At 41.2% G+C, this 16858-nt stretch overlaps 1 protein-coding gene across 1 annotated transcript in view; it reads right to left on the reverse strand.

Annotated features, from left to right (window-relative positions):
* The window catches only part of GRIN2B (glutamate ionotropic receptor NMDA type subunit 2B), a 502950-nt gene that overhangs the window by 276965 nt on the left and 209127 nt on the right, over positions 1 to 16858 (reverse strand). Inside the window, exon 3 of the mRNA XM_060245306.1 lies at positions 822 to 1420. Coding sequence (XP_060101289.1) covers positions 822 to 1420 — 599 coding nt within the window. The remainder of the gene's footprint in view (positions 1 to 821; positions 1421 to 16858) is intronic.

Here is a 16858-nt window from a genome sequence, read left to right on the forward strand (position 1 = left end):
CACTTAAGATACTATCCTTATCAAGTTTGGTTGATTGGCTCTTGCGGAAGGACTGGAAAGGAAGAGGCTGCTACTACCTTGGCCAGCAGACTTCCTTCTTGTAATTTCACCTACAGAGCTCTACTCCCCCACCCCACATCTAGAAATGTTATAAAAACCTGCTACATGGGACCAGAAAGGGAGAATCTGCTACCAGCTGCCCCTGCAGATTGCCATTTTTTTTCCTAATTCTTGTCAGTAAATGTATTGTGGTGGTGTAGTATTTCCCCCCAAGTATCAACTGCTGCCCTAGAGCTTATTTTGCAGTTGATGAAACAAGAATTTGAGATGTGAATGTTGTCAAGAAGCAAATGCATGCCAGCTGCAATTTTGTAATAATAGATCTCTTGGTGTATTTAGAATTTGATTCATTATGCTGTTTCAAGATAGTTTATTACTTTAAAATCTGTAAGCCACTTTTGGCCCTGTATTTCAGAAAGAAAAAGGCACATGAAAATAAACACAGATATTCACCTTTTCCTGTCCCAAATTAACTTAATATTATTATTATTATTATTTCCTGTTGGCTTTCATATCATCAAGTAGTGTGTATTCATCCCCCTGGCACGATGTTCAAAGTATTGTTGGCAAAAAAAAAAAAAAACCCACCCTGCCTATATGAAAAAACCAGGTGACTATAAAAGTTTCCATATTTTCCCAACAAACTTGATCCCAACAAAACTGATCCCTTCCTAATATCTTCTGCATGGCATGTATTCATAATGACATTTAAAATTTACCAGTGATCATCATCCCACAAACACCATGCCTATTTCACTTACCTATTCAGTGTGTTAGACTGATAGATCCTCTTGTCCTGTGTATTGTAGCAACTACTTTTAAACTCAGGAATGAAGCCATGCACAGAGAGCATGTCAGAAGCAGCCGTGGTTATTATGGCTATTCCATCTTTCACCCTGTCACGAAGGCCGTAGTCCCATTCATCATATGACACAGATATAAGTCCCGTGGGAAATTCAGAGGGCACTGTGTCTGTATCTCCAGCAACCAAGCTGGGCACAATCCATGTATAATCATAGCCAGTTAGACCCACAGAGTTGGCCACCTCAAAGATATAAGTGGCCTCTTCCTTAGTACAGTAAAGGAGTATGACAGGACTCTGTAGTTTTTTGAGCTGATTCTGAATCTTTGAATCTCCATCATCCAAAGACATGTCCAACAAAAGAACCTCTTCTAGCTCCCAACCCACAAAGCTGTTCTCAATAGTGCTGCGGATTTTGTTGACAAAGTCCTGATAGCCAGGAAAGTAAGTAGTGACAATGGAGAAGATGTACCAGTCATATTCTTCCATGATGTTCAACATGACGGAAGCTTGCTGTTCTATTGATGGGCCAAACTGGAAGAACATGGATGATTCATCCTGCAGAGAAAAGAAGACAAAACTGAGGTCAAAGGATTATAAGACATCTACAGTATAACAGGCATGAAAGAACTATATCATGCTAATTTCTTTTAAATTCAGACAATACTTCAAAAAATCATACATGCATTAACAATACTAATTAGCATTTAAATGCCACTGCATGCACATTATTAATTGTCCAAAGCACTTCCTGTATATTAACTTTTTGCAATCCTTACCATAACCCTGTAAACAAATACAAAGAGGGAACAACTGAAGATATTGTGAACTAACGGTGGTTTTCCGTATACAGGGCTGACCCTGCCACCAGGCAAACTAGGTGATTACCTGGGGTTCTGGCCTCTTTTGGGGGGCAAATTGGGCACCCCATGTGAATCAGTGCAGGGTGGGGCAGGAGTGCCAGAAGTTAACCTTGCCTCGGGTGCCGTAAGAACATAACAGAAGCCTTGTTGGATCAGGCCAATAGCCCATCCAGTCCAACACTCTGTGTCACACAGTGACCAAAAAAACCAGATGCCATCAGGAGGTCCATCAATGGGGCCAAGACACTAGAAGCCCTCCCACTGTTGCCCTCCCCAAACACCAAGAATACAGAGCATCACTGCCCCACATAGAGAGTTCCAACAATACGCTATTGCTAATAGCCACTGATGGACCTCTGTTCGATATGTTTATCCAAGACAGACAGTCTAGGGCTGGCCTTGTCACTATACCAAAATGGTGTAATGTCTGAGTGCTGGAGTAGATGTCAGACCCAGGTTCAAATCCCCACTCTACCATGGAAGCTTTCTGGGTCACCTTTGGCTAATAACATAATCACAGTCTACCCTATCTCACAGCATTATTGTGAGAAAAACTGGAGGAGAGAGGAATAATATAAGTCACTTGGGGTCACCACTGGGAAGAAAGACCAGGTGTAACTGAAGTAAATAACTAAATACTTTAAAATCCTGCAATAAATATTTATTTATTTTGGTACATTTATATTCCGCCCTTTCCCAGACTGGCTCAGGGCAGATACATCCAGATAAAACCGGCCACATACAATAAAACTAATAAAATACAATTAAAACAGCAGTACAACACAGTACTATATAACAAAGCCAGGCGGGTTCATACTGCAGGTTGGAGTATAGGTTGGCCCGGATAAATAGTTCAGATGACAGATCACTGTGGGGGAGGATAGCCGATGGTATAGGCCAGTGTTTCCCATTTGCAGGGTTGTGACCCGGTACCGGGCCATGGAAGCCTCACTACCAGGTCACAAGAAAAGCCAACGCTAGCCCCGCCCCCAGCAAAGCTAGCCCTGCCCTGTCTCTGCATTGTGCAGAGAGGGGCTGGGCTACCTCTCCTTCCTTCTCCCCCACTCCCAGTGTTTGAGAGAAAAGCTGGCATCCATTGGCACTTTAGACCCATTAAGTGTTCTTTAAGGTATCAGCTTTCATGTGCCTTGCAGTATGTTCTTTTGGGGAGATTTCCCCAGGAAGCCTGGGCAGCAAAGAAGGGTGTGTGTGTGTTTTTCAGCTGGGAGGGGCGGGGAGTGGACATTCCAGTAGCTGTTTTTTGTTTTTTTTTTACCAAATGACCCCTGGGCAGAATTTTTGCTGGCTGGGGTCATCTAATGGTGAGGAAGGTTTTTTTTTTCCTTTGGCCACCCCCTTCTTTCTTTCTTTCCCTGCAAGTGATGCTCTGTCTGTATTCTTGGTGCTGGGGGAGGGAAGCAACAGTGGGAGGGCATCTAGTGCCCTGGCCCCACTGGTGGACATTCTGGTGCTTTGGGGGCATTGAACTGGATAGTCCACTAGCCTGATCCAACATGGCTCCTCTTATTTTTATGTTCTTTCTTTCCATGTCTTTCTTTTCTTTTCTTTTCCTTCCATTTCATTCTTTCCCTTTCTCTTTCTTTCCTTCCATTTTTGCTGGATGAAACTTTTCTGTTCATCATACTGTTGTTGCAGACAGAGGAGCTCTGCCAATGAAAAGTTGGCACCCCCAGTTGTGACCTTCTATGAGATTTCTGTGTGAGTGAGTGAGAGTAAGAGGTATGGGGCAGAAAGAGATTATTGGAGATTACTGTGGTATATCTCAACAGCACTGGAAGAGACGATACTATGAACTTGGCATCATTTTACTGGTCCTGCTTTTAACAGCTGTCTGATACCAAAATTAAACTCCTCCTGTACATATTAAAAAGGATGAAAGTAATTTACTGGCTAAGTATCTGCACAACAGGTTGCCTTTAAAAGCATGGGAAACACAGTCAGTAAAAAGCTGCAAGCCCCTCGTAGATATCCTTTTTGGGATAACTGCAGAAAAGCTTGTATGAACTTCATATAACTTGAAATTAATTCATTAATTGCAGTACAATTCTTTGCTACCTTTCACAGCAATTTCCCAGTGTTTCAACCAAAGAAAAGTATGAAAAATAGTTGTCAAAAGATTTTCTTGAAACCAAGCAAGCTTGGTTGTAGCTTGAGGCAGGGTTCCAGTAATAGCAGCTGAAGGAAGGGCCTACTAAATGTGTCAGCATATTTTGAGGTACAGCAACTGCCAGGGCCCAGTGTGGGTGGTACACAGTGCTGGCATTCCTGATGGCAATGGCAACAGCACTCCCAACTGCATACACTGGCCAGTGCTGTTGAGGAAGGGATGTGTAGGTGGTACAGGCAATTGAACATGGACATCAGGAGTGCTTGCAAGCTGGAGAAGAATACACAAACAGATAGGTGAATGCAGGTGTGGGGGTGAAAAGAGAGGATCGCCCACTTTCCACCCCCATTTTGGCTCAGCATGTTTCAGAGAGATTTTTCTGAAAATGAATTTACTTCTGAAGAAGAGGCAGGTTTGGGGGAGTGCCCTGGAAGTGACATCACAGGAAAAGGTGGAGTTTTGGTTCAGTGTACCCTGGAAGTGACATCACTTGGTCCTTGACACTACAGGAAATGACATAATTCCTCTCCCAGCTCCACCCCCAAAGTTTCCCAGCTCCACCCCCAAATTTTAGTGGGCCATGAAGGAGAAGTGTAAAAATCACCAGGCCACAGGAGAGAAAAGTTTGGGAAACCTTGGAAGAGGCAATAAGGACAGGACGCCCGCTTGCCTCAGCCAAACGCCTGGTGGAACAGCTCCATTTTACAGGTCCTATGGAAAGGTAACAAATCCAGTAGGGCCCGTATCTCCAAAGGGAACTGATTCCACCAGTGTGGGGCAAGACGGACGCCCTTTGGAAGGATGAAAAAGCAATTCAACAACCTTCCCACAGAAAGGGTTGCCAACCAACAATTTCCCATCCCTTGTTCCATATCATCCTACATAATCTAGACCAGGGATCTCCAGCCTTTTTGATTCTGTGAGCAGTTATGGAATTTTGACACAAGATGACGGGAACAACTAAAATGGTTGCCTTAAAAGGTATAGCAACCAGGGAATGACTGCCAAAGGAGGCAGAATCAACAAAAAATGCAGGGAATGAGGTCATACATAATGCTAATAGTAACTCTTCAGCACTTCAGACAGAAGCTCTATTTAACAGGATGCTTTAAATGAATATATTGTTTAGAATATTTTCTTACATATACCATGAGTCACACATTGATGTGCTATAGTGGCAGCTGCTGCTGAAGCAATTTCTACAAAAATATCTACAGAGCCAATCAGATTTCCAGTGGCCAACCAGAAGCCTCACTGAGAAAAAATCCTGCTTGGCCCACCCACTTTTTAGAAACATTTGGTAAACAGCAGAAAAGATGTTGTCAGGCACCATGGCGCCCACAATCATCACATTTACTGTAAGCAGTAAACAGGTGCACTGAGAATGAAGATATTTATATTTTTAAGTACCATAAATATGCCAAATTGTACAATTTTATATACTTGGCTGAATTATAAATAATGCATTGTTAAATCAGTAAAAAATGCTTCAGTTTAATAGGAAAGGATATGTTTTGGTTTAATAGGCATACATATATTTAACCCCACCCTTGCCCCTTTTTTGTTTGCTTAAAAGGGGGATTTTCCCCACTGTGGCATCAAAACTTCCAGAAAGTTTACATCTCTAACTGCAACTCATTATATTTTCTGTGCAATACCCTTTTTCTACAAAAAAAAAAAAAATGCAAATATACTCAGTACTTGAGAGTTGCAAACTACTGCACACTATGCTGCCACAGTACATATATCTTTATTTTTTGCCATCTGAGGTGTAGGTTAAAAAAAAATTAAATAGACATTAAAGGTAAAAAAAAAATCTGTAGTGAACAAAAGAAGGTGTATTATTTGAGCCAAAAGTCTTATATGGTCACATGTTTAAATATTAAAACAATTTTTATGATGTTGATAATACAGTATTAAAGAGTTGAGTGTTTTCAAATACATTACAGCATATTGTTACCAAAATTATTTATTTTTAAACAAAAGATGTTGAAGATATTGTACATATCTACAGCAAGTCAAGTTCAAGACCTTTTATGGCATAATATATCTACAGTATAAGAGCAAAGGTGTCGAACTCATTTGTTATGAGGGCCGGATTTGACATAAATGAAACCTTGTTGGGCCAGGCCATGTTGGGTCGGGCCATGTGTGTGCCTATTTAATATTAGGTAGCAGAGATATAAACTTTTTATAGGACATAGACAAACACAACTAAAGATTTTTAAAACAACAACAACATAAAACATGCTTAGAACATTAGCATTTGTTGGTCTTAAAGGTGCTTTTTTTGTAGTATTCCCATGGGATCCAGGGAACTGGGCAAAGGAAGCTCTGACTCTTTCCCTCCCTCCCCAGGGGACCAGGAGGAGGAGGAGCCTCAACCAATGGAGAAAATCAAGGTTTTGCTCTATAGCTCCTGTGCAATTGAGCAAGCCTTGCAAATCAAGTTGAGATGCAGAAGGAAGCAAGAGAGAGGGAGAAGGAAGCAGACAACAGCCAGTTGCTCATGGGCCTGATAGGAGCCCTCCAGAGGCCTGATTTGGCCCCTGGGTCACCCATTTGACACCCCAGGTATAAGAGGGCCCCCCCCCCAGTGCAGGTAAAAAGTACCATCTAGTCAGAGCTGACTTATGGCAACCTTATAAAGTTTTCCGGGCAAGAGATGTTCAGAGGCAGTTTACCATTTCCTGGACTTCCTTGGTGGTGTCCGATCCAAAAACTGACCAAGGTTGACCTTGCTTAGCTTCTGAGATCTGACAAGATCATGGTGGCCTGGAAAAATTGAGAATGTCCTCAGACTTTTCATGCTGTATATTTAGAATGAGTTAAATGCTTTGTAAGATTTTTTTCTCACTGAAAAATGGCTAATATTTAATAGGTTTTTATTAGTACTACCCCAAAATTACCAATTTTGGCATTGGAAAAATTAAAACATCCTCAGACTTTTTCAGCTATACATTTTGAATGTGAAAAATCTTGCCTGTTACTGATCCTAAAAAAGGAGGAGTTTCTTTCCAGTGATTCCCCAAATCTTCACTTTTACTATTGGATTTTTTAAAGTCCTTGGAGAAAAAAAGAGGGAAAGCTCACTCACTTAATTTTTCTGTTTCTTTTTCTCCAGGGCCTCACATCTCTAGTTCCAATAATGACAAGCCACATCCTACACACACACACACACCCCAGTCTGATGTGGGGAGGAAATTCCTTTCTGTTTGACTTGGCAATGCAGTATAGGCCAAAACATGGAACTATTTGTTCAATTAAATAAATAATACAGAGCGTTTCTTGTAGAAAAAGCCCAGTGGGAACTCTTTTGTATATTAGGCCACACCCCCTAATGTCACCATTGTTTCCCACAGGGCTTTTTCCACACAAAAAAGCCCAGAAGGAACTCATTTTCATATTAGGTCACACCCCTTTATGCCAAGCCAGCTGGAACTGTGTTCCTGTGTATTCCCGCTCCAAAAAAAAAAAAAAAGACCTGGTGATGATCAGCAACACCATGATCCAAGAACCAAAGCCTTGATCTGGATATGGCATGTATGGATTACCTGGCTGATCCCTGCCCATAGCATCAATTCATGTACGTAGAAAGTGTTTAACTGTCTCAGAACACACTTTTTCAGATATAGGGAAACAAGACATTTTCAACCATTACATATAGGTGGGGGAGATAGTTGCCAGGAAGTTGCCTAGTTAGAGTCAAAATTTATACGTAAATTGGCCCAGTCACTTATGCATCTTGATTCTAACTAGCCCTACCTGGCAACTAACCCACTCCATCCTTTCTATACCTCTATGTAATGGCTGAGGACATCTTGTTTCACTGTATCTGAAGAAGTTTGCATGCACATGAAAGCTAATACCTTGAATAAAACTTTGTTGGTCTTAAAGGTGCCACTGGACCCAAACTTTGTTCCGCTGCTTCAGACCAATGTGGCTTCCCACCTGAATTGTCACAGTTAATCATTTTGATTAATGTCACAGTCATTTTGAATTTTTCATTGACTATGGGGGTAACAGAATACAGCTGCAGTTGAATAAAAACCATAGGCTTTATATTGCTTCCTCTTGTGTATGTATTTTGGACACCGATTGTTCACAAGATATAAGCAATTAGATTCCTAATTTGCTTACTTCTGCTTTCATTCTTCCACTAAATTCAGATGATGTGTTTAATGACAAAGCATCCTGGGCCACAGATGGTGTTCAGAGGAGGTGAAAGTATTTTTTCAACACTCCACAAGCAGCCTAGTTTTCAGCTTAGTACACCACTGCAAATTCTTTTTAAAAATTGTTTGCAGTAACTAGGGTTGCCAGGTCCAACTCAAGAAATATCTGGGGACTTTGGGCACGGAGCCAAGAGACTTTGGGGTGGAGCTGGGAGCAAGGGTATGACAAGGACAACTGAACTCTGAAGGGAGTTCTGACAAACACATTTAAAGGGACCACATGCTTTTTAAATGCCCTCCCTCCATTTAGAAATAATGAAGGATATGGACACCTTCTTTGGGGGCTCATAGAATTGGACCCCCTGGTCCAATCTTTTTGAAACTGAGGGGTGTATGTTGAGGAGAGGCACTGGATGTTATGCTGGAAATTTGGTGCCTCTACCTCAAAAAACAACCCCCCTAGAGCCCCAGATACCCACAGATCAATTCTCCATTATACCCTCTGGGAATTGGACATCCCCCCCCCCCCCAGCTTTATGATGACCTCCAAACCAGGGATTCCCCACCCTCATCTATGGACTGGCAACCCTAGCAATAGCAACCTAAATCAAGGGACAGATGACTGATGGAACACTTAGACAACTACTTAATTAGCTTTGTTTTTCACCCATGATGCTCAGACACACACACAGGGCCGGCCCGTCCATTAAGCCAACAAGGCAATAATCTAGGGAGCCAGCAGGGCGGGGAGGACCAAATTCGACCTCCCCTCCTCCCCATGCCTTTGGCAAATTCCTTGTTTGCCTAAGGGCTGCACTCCCCAGCCTCCTCCCTCCTTCCTTCCCCACACCACTTCAATGCCCAGGAAGGGGCGGTGGACCACGGATTCTGGATCGCGGGAAGGAAGGGGGGAGGAGGCAGCAGTGGCAGTGGCCATGGCTGCTCTTTCAGCAGTATTATTTCCTCCTCCTGCTGCCCTGGCTGGCCCTCACCCCACACTGATACTGATCATGCCAGAGGGCCAAAATAGGAGCCGCGAGCCTCCTGAGCTATTTTGCCCACCGATCAACTGATCAGAGGGGGAGCTTTAAATCGTCTGGGAAGCCACGGCGCTCCACTGCCCCTTCCCAGGCATTGAAATGGCATGGGGAAGGGAGGGGGAGGTAGCTGGGGAGCTGGGGAAGGACCCCTGCAGGCTGCAAGCCGCAGCCCTCAAATGGGACGGGGCACAGCTCCATGAAGAGGGGAGGGGCACGGTGTTTTGCAGACAAGGAGGGATGGAATGAAGGAGTCAATATATGCAGTTTCAAGATTGATGTGCACATATACCATGGCTTTTCACCACTTTCAAGCTCCAGCAGGCACTTCACCAGAGCAACAAAAAGAGGAGAAAAAACAAGTATACATTCAGTATGTCTTTCACAAACATTATCTCTTCTGTATCATAGCTACAATATGCATGGCACACACAGAGACAGTATAAGAAATCCAAATAAAACTGCATCACGTTGAGATCAGTGGTATCAAAATGCTTAACAGTGTGACTTTTTATTTCAATTGAATTTAAATGTTTTAAATCCAACTTTTCAATATCATTCTCAAAACAGAGATCTCCCTCCATCAGAATTTGAGATAATACTACTTCTATTAGCTCATCCAGATGTTAAAAAGGAAAACAAACCCTTCACAACACTCATCTCCTCTTGAATTTACAGTTCTTTAGAACTTCCAGCTCATCCATAAAATATCATGGACAACTGCACTGGGAAGAGGTAACTACTATTCAAAGAGCCATTGTGATTTTTATTGCTATTGTAATATCAGCAGGAAGCAAGTTCAGTTCAAGCAGAAGGGTTAGGATTCTTCAAGCAAATCCATCTTGCTACCTGGCAAAGGGCTCCATTGTGCTTAATCTCCATGACACTTCAGCCACCCAAATGAACTTTAGCAAAATCAGCAATCAGCAAGAGTGGGATGCACAAAGAATAAAGAACAACATTACAAGGGTAAGTGTTTCTCCAGCAATTAATTCAGATGGAGATTCTAAAAGAACTCAACAGAAAGTATCAATAAAACCATGCATCTGGACCAAAAAGACAAGGATATTTTTCAAAGTTTTGCAGCTCTTATTCTTTTTTAACGCTTTTTCAGGGCAGCTATAGTACCTAATAGAAAAGAACAAACAAAAACCCCATGAAGATTTGCAGGAGCCATCACATTTTCCCTTGTATTCCCCTCCACACATTATTGCCTCTTTCCCTTCTCTCTTGCCCAGGTGAGTTGTGTGGTGGCCACCCACTGGGCCCAGCCAAGTCATGCAAGACATGCAGAGGCTGCCACTGGGCTAGAATTCCCAGCAGTGCTTTGACAAATGCTGTGAGATTTTGACAGCAGTACCTGGGGTCAGTGGTGTTTAGGGAGGATATGATGTTACTTCTGGGTGGCACTCTAGGAATTTTTCCCAATCTCTATGGTAAAGACCATAGGGACATGGGAGGAATCCTAGAATGTTGCTATGGAGGCCATTTTTCAGCCATTTCACCACCACCACACTCCTCAATTTTTAAAGGGCAGATGATTGGCTTTGACTTTGAGGGTGAGGGTTTGCTCAGGCACACAAATGGGAAGCTTATGTAGGGCCCATGTGAATTGTGTGGTATCAAGTTGTCCAATAGCCACCAGGGATGCTAGACAGATGTCCATAAATAGCCTAAGTTTTTAAAAGGTGGAACCCTTCAGAAAGGAGTGTCATGTGTGTCACATCATTTTCAGTAGATATGATGTCACAGACAACCCACAATGCTCTAAGAATTCTCCAATCATTATGGTCTTTACCATAGAGATTGAGAGAAATTCTAAAGTGTCACAGGGATGTTTGTGCTGTTATTTCTATGTTTTAGCTGGAAGTGATTGTTGAGATGCATGTGAAAATGGGAGATTGGTCACCACCACCATGTAAATGGCAACACTAGTAACCACCACTGGACCCTAATGAATCATACAAGAGTTGTAATCTTCCAAGTGGATCATGCAGTGACTGCTGTCACATAGTAGTGATTTAACAAAGTGGCTGCTGCTGGGCCTCTGTTAGCCACACAAATCCCTTGGTAGTGAGCTGCAAGTGGCTGCTACTGGGCCTGGTCCAATGAGTCCTCCCTCCAGGGCAGGGGGCGAGGAGCAGGAGTGGACTGGGAGGTCAAAACAGTTCCAGAGTTCTCTGCTCCCTCCTTCATGCCTTCTACTGTGAGAAATCAAAGCAAAGAAGAAAAAATTATGGTGCAATGGGAACAAGATTTTTTTTTATTATATGTCACTCAGAGATTCCCTACATTTTTCACACACTGGATCTAACAATTTTTCACTAACAAGCATACAAACACAGAAAATTAAAAACTAAGAACATTGTAAAACAATTTTGCAGGAGCCATATAATGCTCTGACCCATACAGAGATAAAATGGTTAAGACTCTTCCATATGGCAGGACTACCAATATACAGACCAAACTGTTAATGCAGGGCAAGTTTGTCTACAAGGCCACACCTTAAAAGCCATGGTGAAGTGCATGCTGGGGTGGCCAGTGGAAGAAAGTTGAGCAGACATTGTTTAGTGAGGGTCAGCTACATCTACTTGGGAGGTACCCTCGAACAGTGTTACTAAAAATGGCAGGACCTTGCTTTCTCACCACTACCTAAGAATATTACCTCACATGTATCCTTCACTTATACCCCAATGTACTAAGTCCTCCAACACTCACATAGCATCACCACTACAAGTTGGAATCCTACAGCAGTTTTGCACAGAAAAGGAAAATAAACAAAAAAGTTTGCACCAAAGGACAGACAACCATGCCCTCCTGGCTGCATGCTATTCAACAAACTTCTCATAATAGTATGCCATCTTGTAATGCTGAATATATTTGTTAAGTATTCTGCATTCCCTCTTAGCCTACCCTAGAATGCATATCCTAAAATCTTGATTTAGTAGTGATTATAGGACCTATAATATATAGGTCCATAAACATCAATGCTAGATAAATATTTTTGGTTTTACTTTTCGCTCTGAAATTCTATAGTTGTATCAGTCTGTCCAACCCACATTAAATTCAGCAGCGAGATACTTCACTTCTATACAGTTCAAACTGTCATTTCAATAAAGATAAGAAAACTCAGGTTATTCCCCTTTGATTTGTCCCAGGCTGAGAAGAAAAACAAACAGTGGCTATCCCATATTAATTTGCACTAAATAAGGGAGGATGATTCAGTATGACATTACATTTGAGAAGGACAGTTCTTTTTGGACAAAGTAACAGAAACAATTTGAAGACTATTCTACAATCTCTCATCCCTTTCAAATGGCATAGTGGAAACAGCAATACATTACTGCTGAATCTTTTGGTAATAATTTAACAGGAAACCACTGTTGCTTAAGTGCACATGATGCAATGGTTGAGAGCACATACAGCAGTATTTCTGGCACTAAACCATGGGTAAAATGTCAAAGCAAATATATCCTTAAATACAATACTTACACAACCTTGATGATCTAAATAAACAGAAGTCTTGTAGCATTTCAAAGGCTAACATAATTTCATTTCAGTGTAAACTTTAATGGGCTAGAGTTTATTTCTCTAATAGTTGAAAATTTATGCTAGAATAAAATTTAGACTTTAAGATAAAACAACACCGCTGTTTAGATTTGCTGTAAGTCTAACACTATGGAATTAATACCTTGGTTGACTTCTATCCCATGAAAGACTGCTGATTTACTAAAAGCAAAAAAAACACATGAAAGTATGAAGCGGCATTAAAATATTCAAACTTTATAGAGAGTCCCAAACCACAGGGTTCACAGAAACATAATTAAAAATGTATCTTTAAAGAGTTAATAAAATTCGTGCTCAGACTCAAAATATTAGTGTCAGCACTTTTGACTGGCATGGTTTCTTTAGCAGAAACTTCTGTTCAATTTGTTCTGAGCACTACAAGCCAGACTACTAAAGGTCTCTGGATCATATTTTGCTGTGGTTGTCTTGAGAAAAAAACACATTAATTTAGTGAATTTTAGAAACTACTACAGCAAGCTCAGTTTGCTGTGAGGATAAAATTGATTTGGCCATGTGTACCACTCTGAGCTCCTTGGAGGATGGGTAATATAAAAATATACTAAATAAATAACACAATGATTCTTATGGTTGGTTTTCTGATCCATTTTATTTACACCAGCATGAGAAATGTCTAACTACCAATATTTTATATTACCTACTGTATTTTTGAGAGCTGTAAACAAACATGCTCAATATTTTAAAAGTGGCAGTAAACAACCACTCCAAAATCAGACAATATTTGGAGGATATTAATCTCATTTCAAGAGTAGAATTTTGTCTCAACTTGAAGACTTTGGTCAGGATGTAAGGTTAATAGAGAAAAACACAATGGATATGATTTCAAGGCTATGCATTATTGGGAGGGATAAGGCATTTGGGTACTGGATTTTTTTTTACTATACACACATTCTAGAGGAAAATAAAATCCAGGTATGGAATATAAAATCCACACAAGAGATTACCTCCTACCTGGATTTATTTTAAATTTAGATCAGTTGGCTTGACTCCTCATTCCAGAGTATTGTAGGCTGTCACATTAGGATCTGAGAGACACAGATTCAGATTTCCCTCTGCAACAAAATCTTGCTGGGTAACCTTGAGTGGCAAAATGGAGTAAAAGAGAATGATGCAAGTAGCTTTAGGACTAGGGAGAAAGGCATAGTATAAATGAAGTAAACCTGGGTGGTCAACTCAAGTTTGGGAAATTCCTGGATATTTGGAGGCAATCTCAACAGATACATTATTTCAACAGCAAGCATTAGGGTTGCCAGGTGAGGCTGACAAGTGGGCAGTGGATTTACCAGGAGTCTCCGGGAAAGGGGAAGGAGGCTCAGGGAGAGGGAACTCCAAAGTGAGTTCTGGGAGAGCTGCTGTCTAATTTAAAGGGACCGTGTGTATCTTTTAAATGCTTTCCATGGAAAAGAAAGGAAGATGGGGCACCTTCCTTTGGGGCTCACAGAATGGGACCCCCTGGTCCAATCTTTTTGAAACTGGGGGGGGGGGGGAGTTTTGAGGAGAGGCACCAGCAGCTATGCTAAAACTTTAGTGCCTCTACCTCAAAAAACAGCCCCACCAGAGCCCCAGATAACCATGGATTGATTCTCTATAGGGACCAGTATAATGGCACACACAGCAGCTATTCCCATCTCAGCTTTCCGATAGCTCTGAAGTGGGGGGAGTGGCTCCAAACTATGGAGATCCCTAATGAGGCTATATTGATCACCATGGATGTCACCTCACTATATACAAATATCCCCCCATGAAAAGGCTCGGAGCGTGGTCGAGAAGGCTTTAGAATTAAGGGAAGACTTGTATCCCCCAACCTATTTCATATTGGAACTTGTGGAAAAGAACTACTTTGAGTTCCATGGAGATTTGCAGATCTGGGGTGTCGCGATGGGGAGCAGTTTTGTCCCCAGTGTGGCAAATTTATTTATGGATGACATTGAGGAAGAGAAGATATGTAATCCTCATGAGAACTATTTTTTGAAAAAATAATCCTTCACAAACATTACATTGATGACTGTTTGTGCACCTAAAGAGAGTTCAATCTTTTTTTGACTGGATGGATTCACTGCAACCCAAAAAAAGTTCTCGGCCCATTTAAATCATCATTCTGCAGCTTTCCTGGATACAAGTGCATATAGATCTGACTGCAATAAATTGGTGGTTCATACATACAGGAAAGTTACTGACAGAAATTCATCCCTACATTATCATTCCTTCCATTCAAGCCATTTTGGGAAAATTTGATTGCATTTTGCACATGATAGCAGTGATATGGCTAGGCGATTTAGGAATATAGGTTATCTTGGAACAGTTATTGAAAGGGCTGTAAATAGAGCTAATGATGTTTATTGGGAGGAACTGTTTGAAGATTGAAATAGATCAAATCAAATACACTGGCTTTTAATTCACCATTGGCATCTAATTAGTAATGTCTTGGGATCCTAACAACCACCTTTTGTAGGTTTCAGGAAGACAAGAAATATTAATGATGTACTGGTTCATTCAAAAACGTATCCAATGGATAAGATAGAGGAGGGTTCACCAGGGCATCATCCCTATGGTCAATGTCTGACTTGTCCATAGGCTATGAGCATCAGGGAATTTAAACCACCACAGGGGGACATGGCCATAAAGTTGCACAGTTGTATCACCTATGCCAGCAAGAATGTTGTGTAAATAATAATATGTGATTGTGAGCTTCAATACAGAGTGGTAAAGCTGCAGTACTGCAGTCTGAGCTCTCTGCTCACAACCTGAGTTCGATCCCGGCAGAAGCTGGGTTCAGGTAGCCGGCTAAAGGTTGACTCAGCTTTCCATCCTTCCGAGGTTGGTAAAATGAGTACTCAGCTTACTGGGGGTAAAGTGTAAATGACTGGGGAAGGCAATGGCAAATCACCTCGTAAAAAGTCTTCCATGAAAACGTCGTGATGTGACGTTATCCCAGAGTCAGAAACAACTGGTGCTTGCATAGGGGACTACCTTTACCTTTATACAATGGAAATACTACACGTCCAATGTGGGCACAGATTCTGAAGCACCACAGCAGAATCTGTAATGGTATCACTGAAGTGCCTCTTGTGTCTCATTTTGTCAGAAAACAACATAGTCATGACAGCTTTAAGTTTTTTGTTTTGTATAAGTATCAGGTTAGAGGTTCCTATGATAACGTTCAAAAAATCATGTTGAGAGCAAAATCCACATGGATTTTTAACCTCAGCATGGTAATCCCATAAGGTATAAACTTAACATGGACCTACATGTTTTCTTTGAAGTTTCTGAAATATCTGATGAAGTAAAAACTGTGTCAGCCATGCGCCCTTTAACGTGAGAAACAGCTGTATGTAATTAACTTGTGCCGACTGGAAATTGACATTTGAGTGGATGCCAAAATGTAATTTTTCTCCATTGGGAGTTCTGATTAACACTGGATGATAGTGAGTATACTATGGTTTATTTCATTATAATGACTTGGAGTATGGCATGCTACATCTCTTAAAAATCTTTTTATGAATTTCAGTAGTGAATGGTCCCGACTGTGATGAAATGTTGGGTGAAACAAGTTTCAAGTCGACCAACTGCAGCCAGGATTATTGCCTCATAAACTAATATTCTTTGCTCCTTGCTGGGACTATTGTGGAAGCAATTGCTCCTTTTGGATGTTGTTCTTCACTGAGATATTGTGGAATTAATTGCTCCTTTTGAAAGCTTGTCAACTTTTAGGTTCCTTAGGAAGGCTTGAATTTCTGGACATGTTGGAGATATAAGAGAAAGGACATGAGAAGCATTACTATGGCACTATTCGGCATTTGGAGGGTTTTCTCTGGATTAAAAAACTATGGACCTTTCTAATATTATTGGTTCAATTTTGGATAAATTACAAATATGTGTGATTTATACTTGAATGAATTCATGTGAATGTTTGCTTATACTAGAATTTGTTCATAATAATTTGGGTTTTGAAACTGTGTATTTTTTCTATTTGCCTTTATGTAACCATCTCCCATTTTGCATTTGTATTCCCAGCTGGGGGACTGGCAACCCTACACAGAGTCTACTCTCTGAAATTGCAATTTCCTCCACTGGAACTGGACTCTAGTCTGGAGTTCACTTGTAATTCTGGAAGAATGCCAAGGGCCACCAGGATGGCAATCCTACACCTGGTAAAAAATAGAATTATAATTCCATTCAGACATATAACTTACTATTTACAGAGTAAT

The sequence above is a fragment of the Heteronotia binoei genome, chromosome 8 (assembly GCF_032191835.1).
Source record: "Heteronotia binoei isolate CCM8104 ecotype False Entrance Well chromosome 8, APGP_CSIRO_Hbin_v1, whole genome shotgun sequence".
NCBI lineage: Eukaryota > Metazoa > Chordata > Lepidosauria > Squamata > Gekkonidae > Heteronotia > Heteronotia binoei.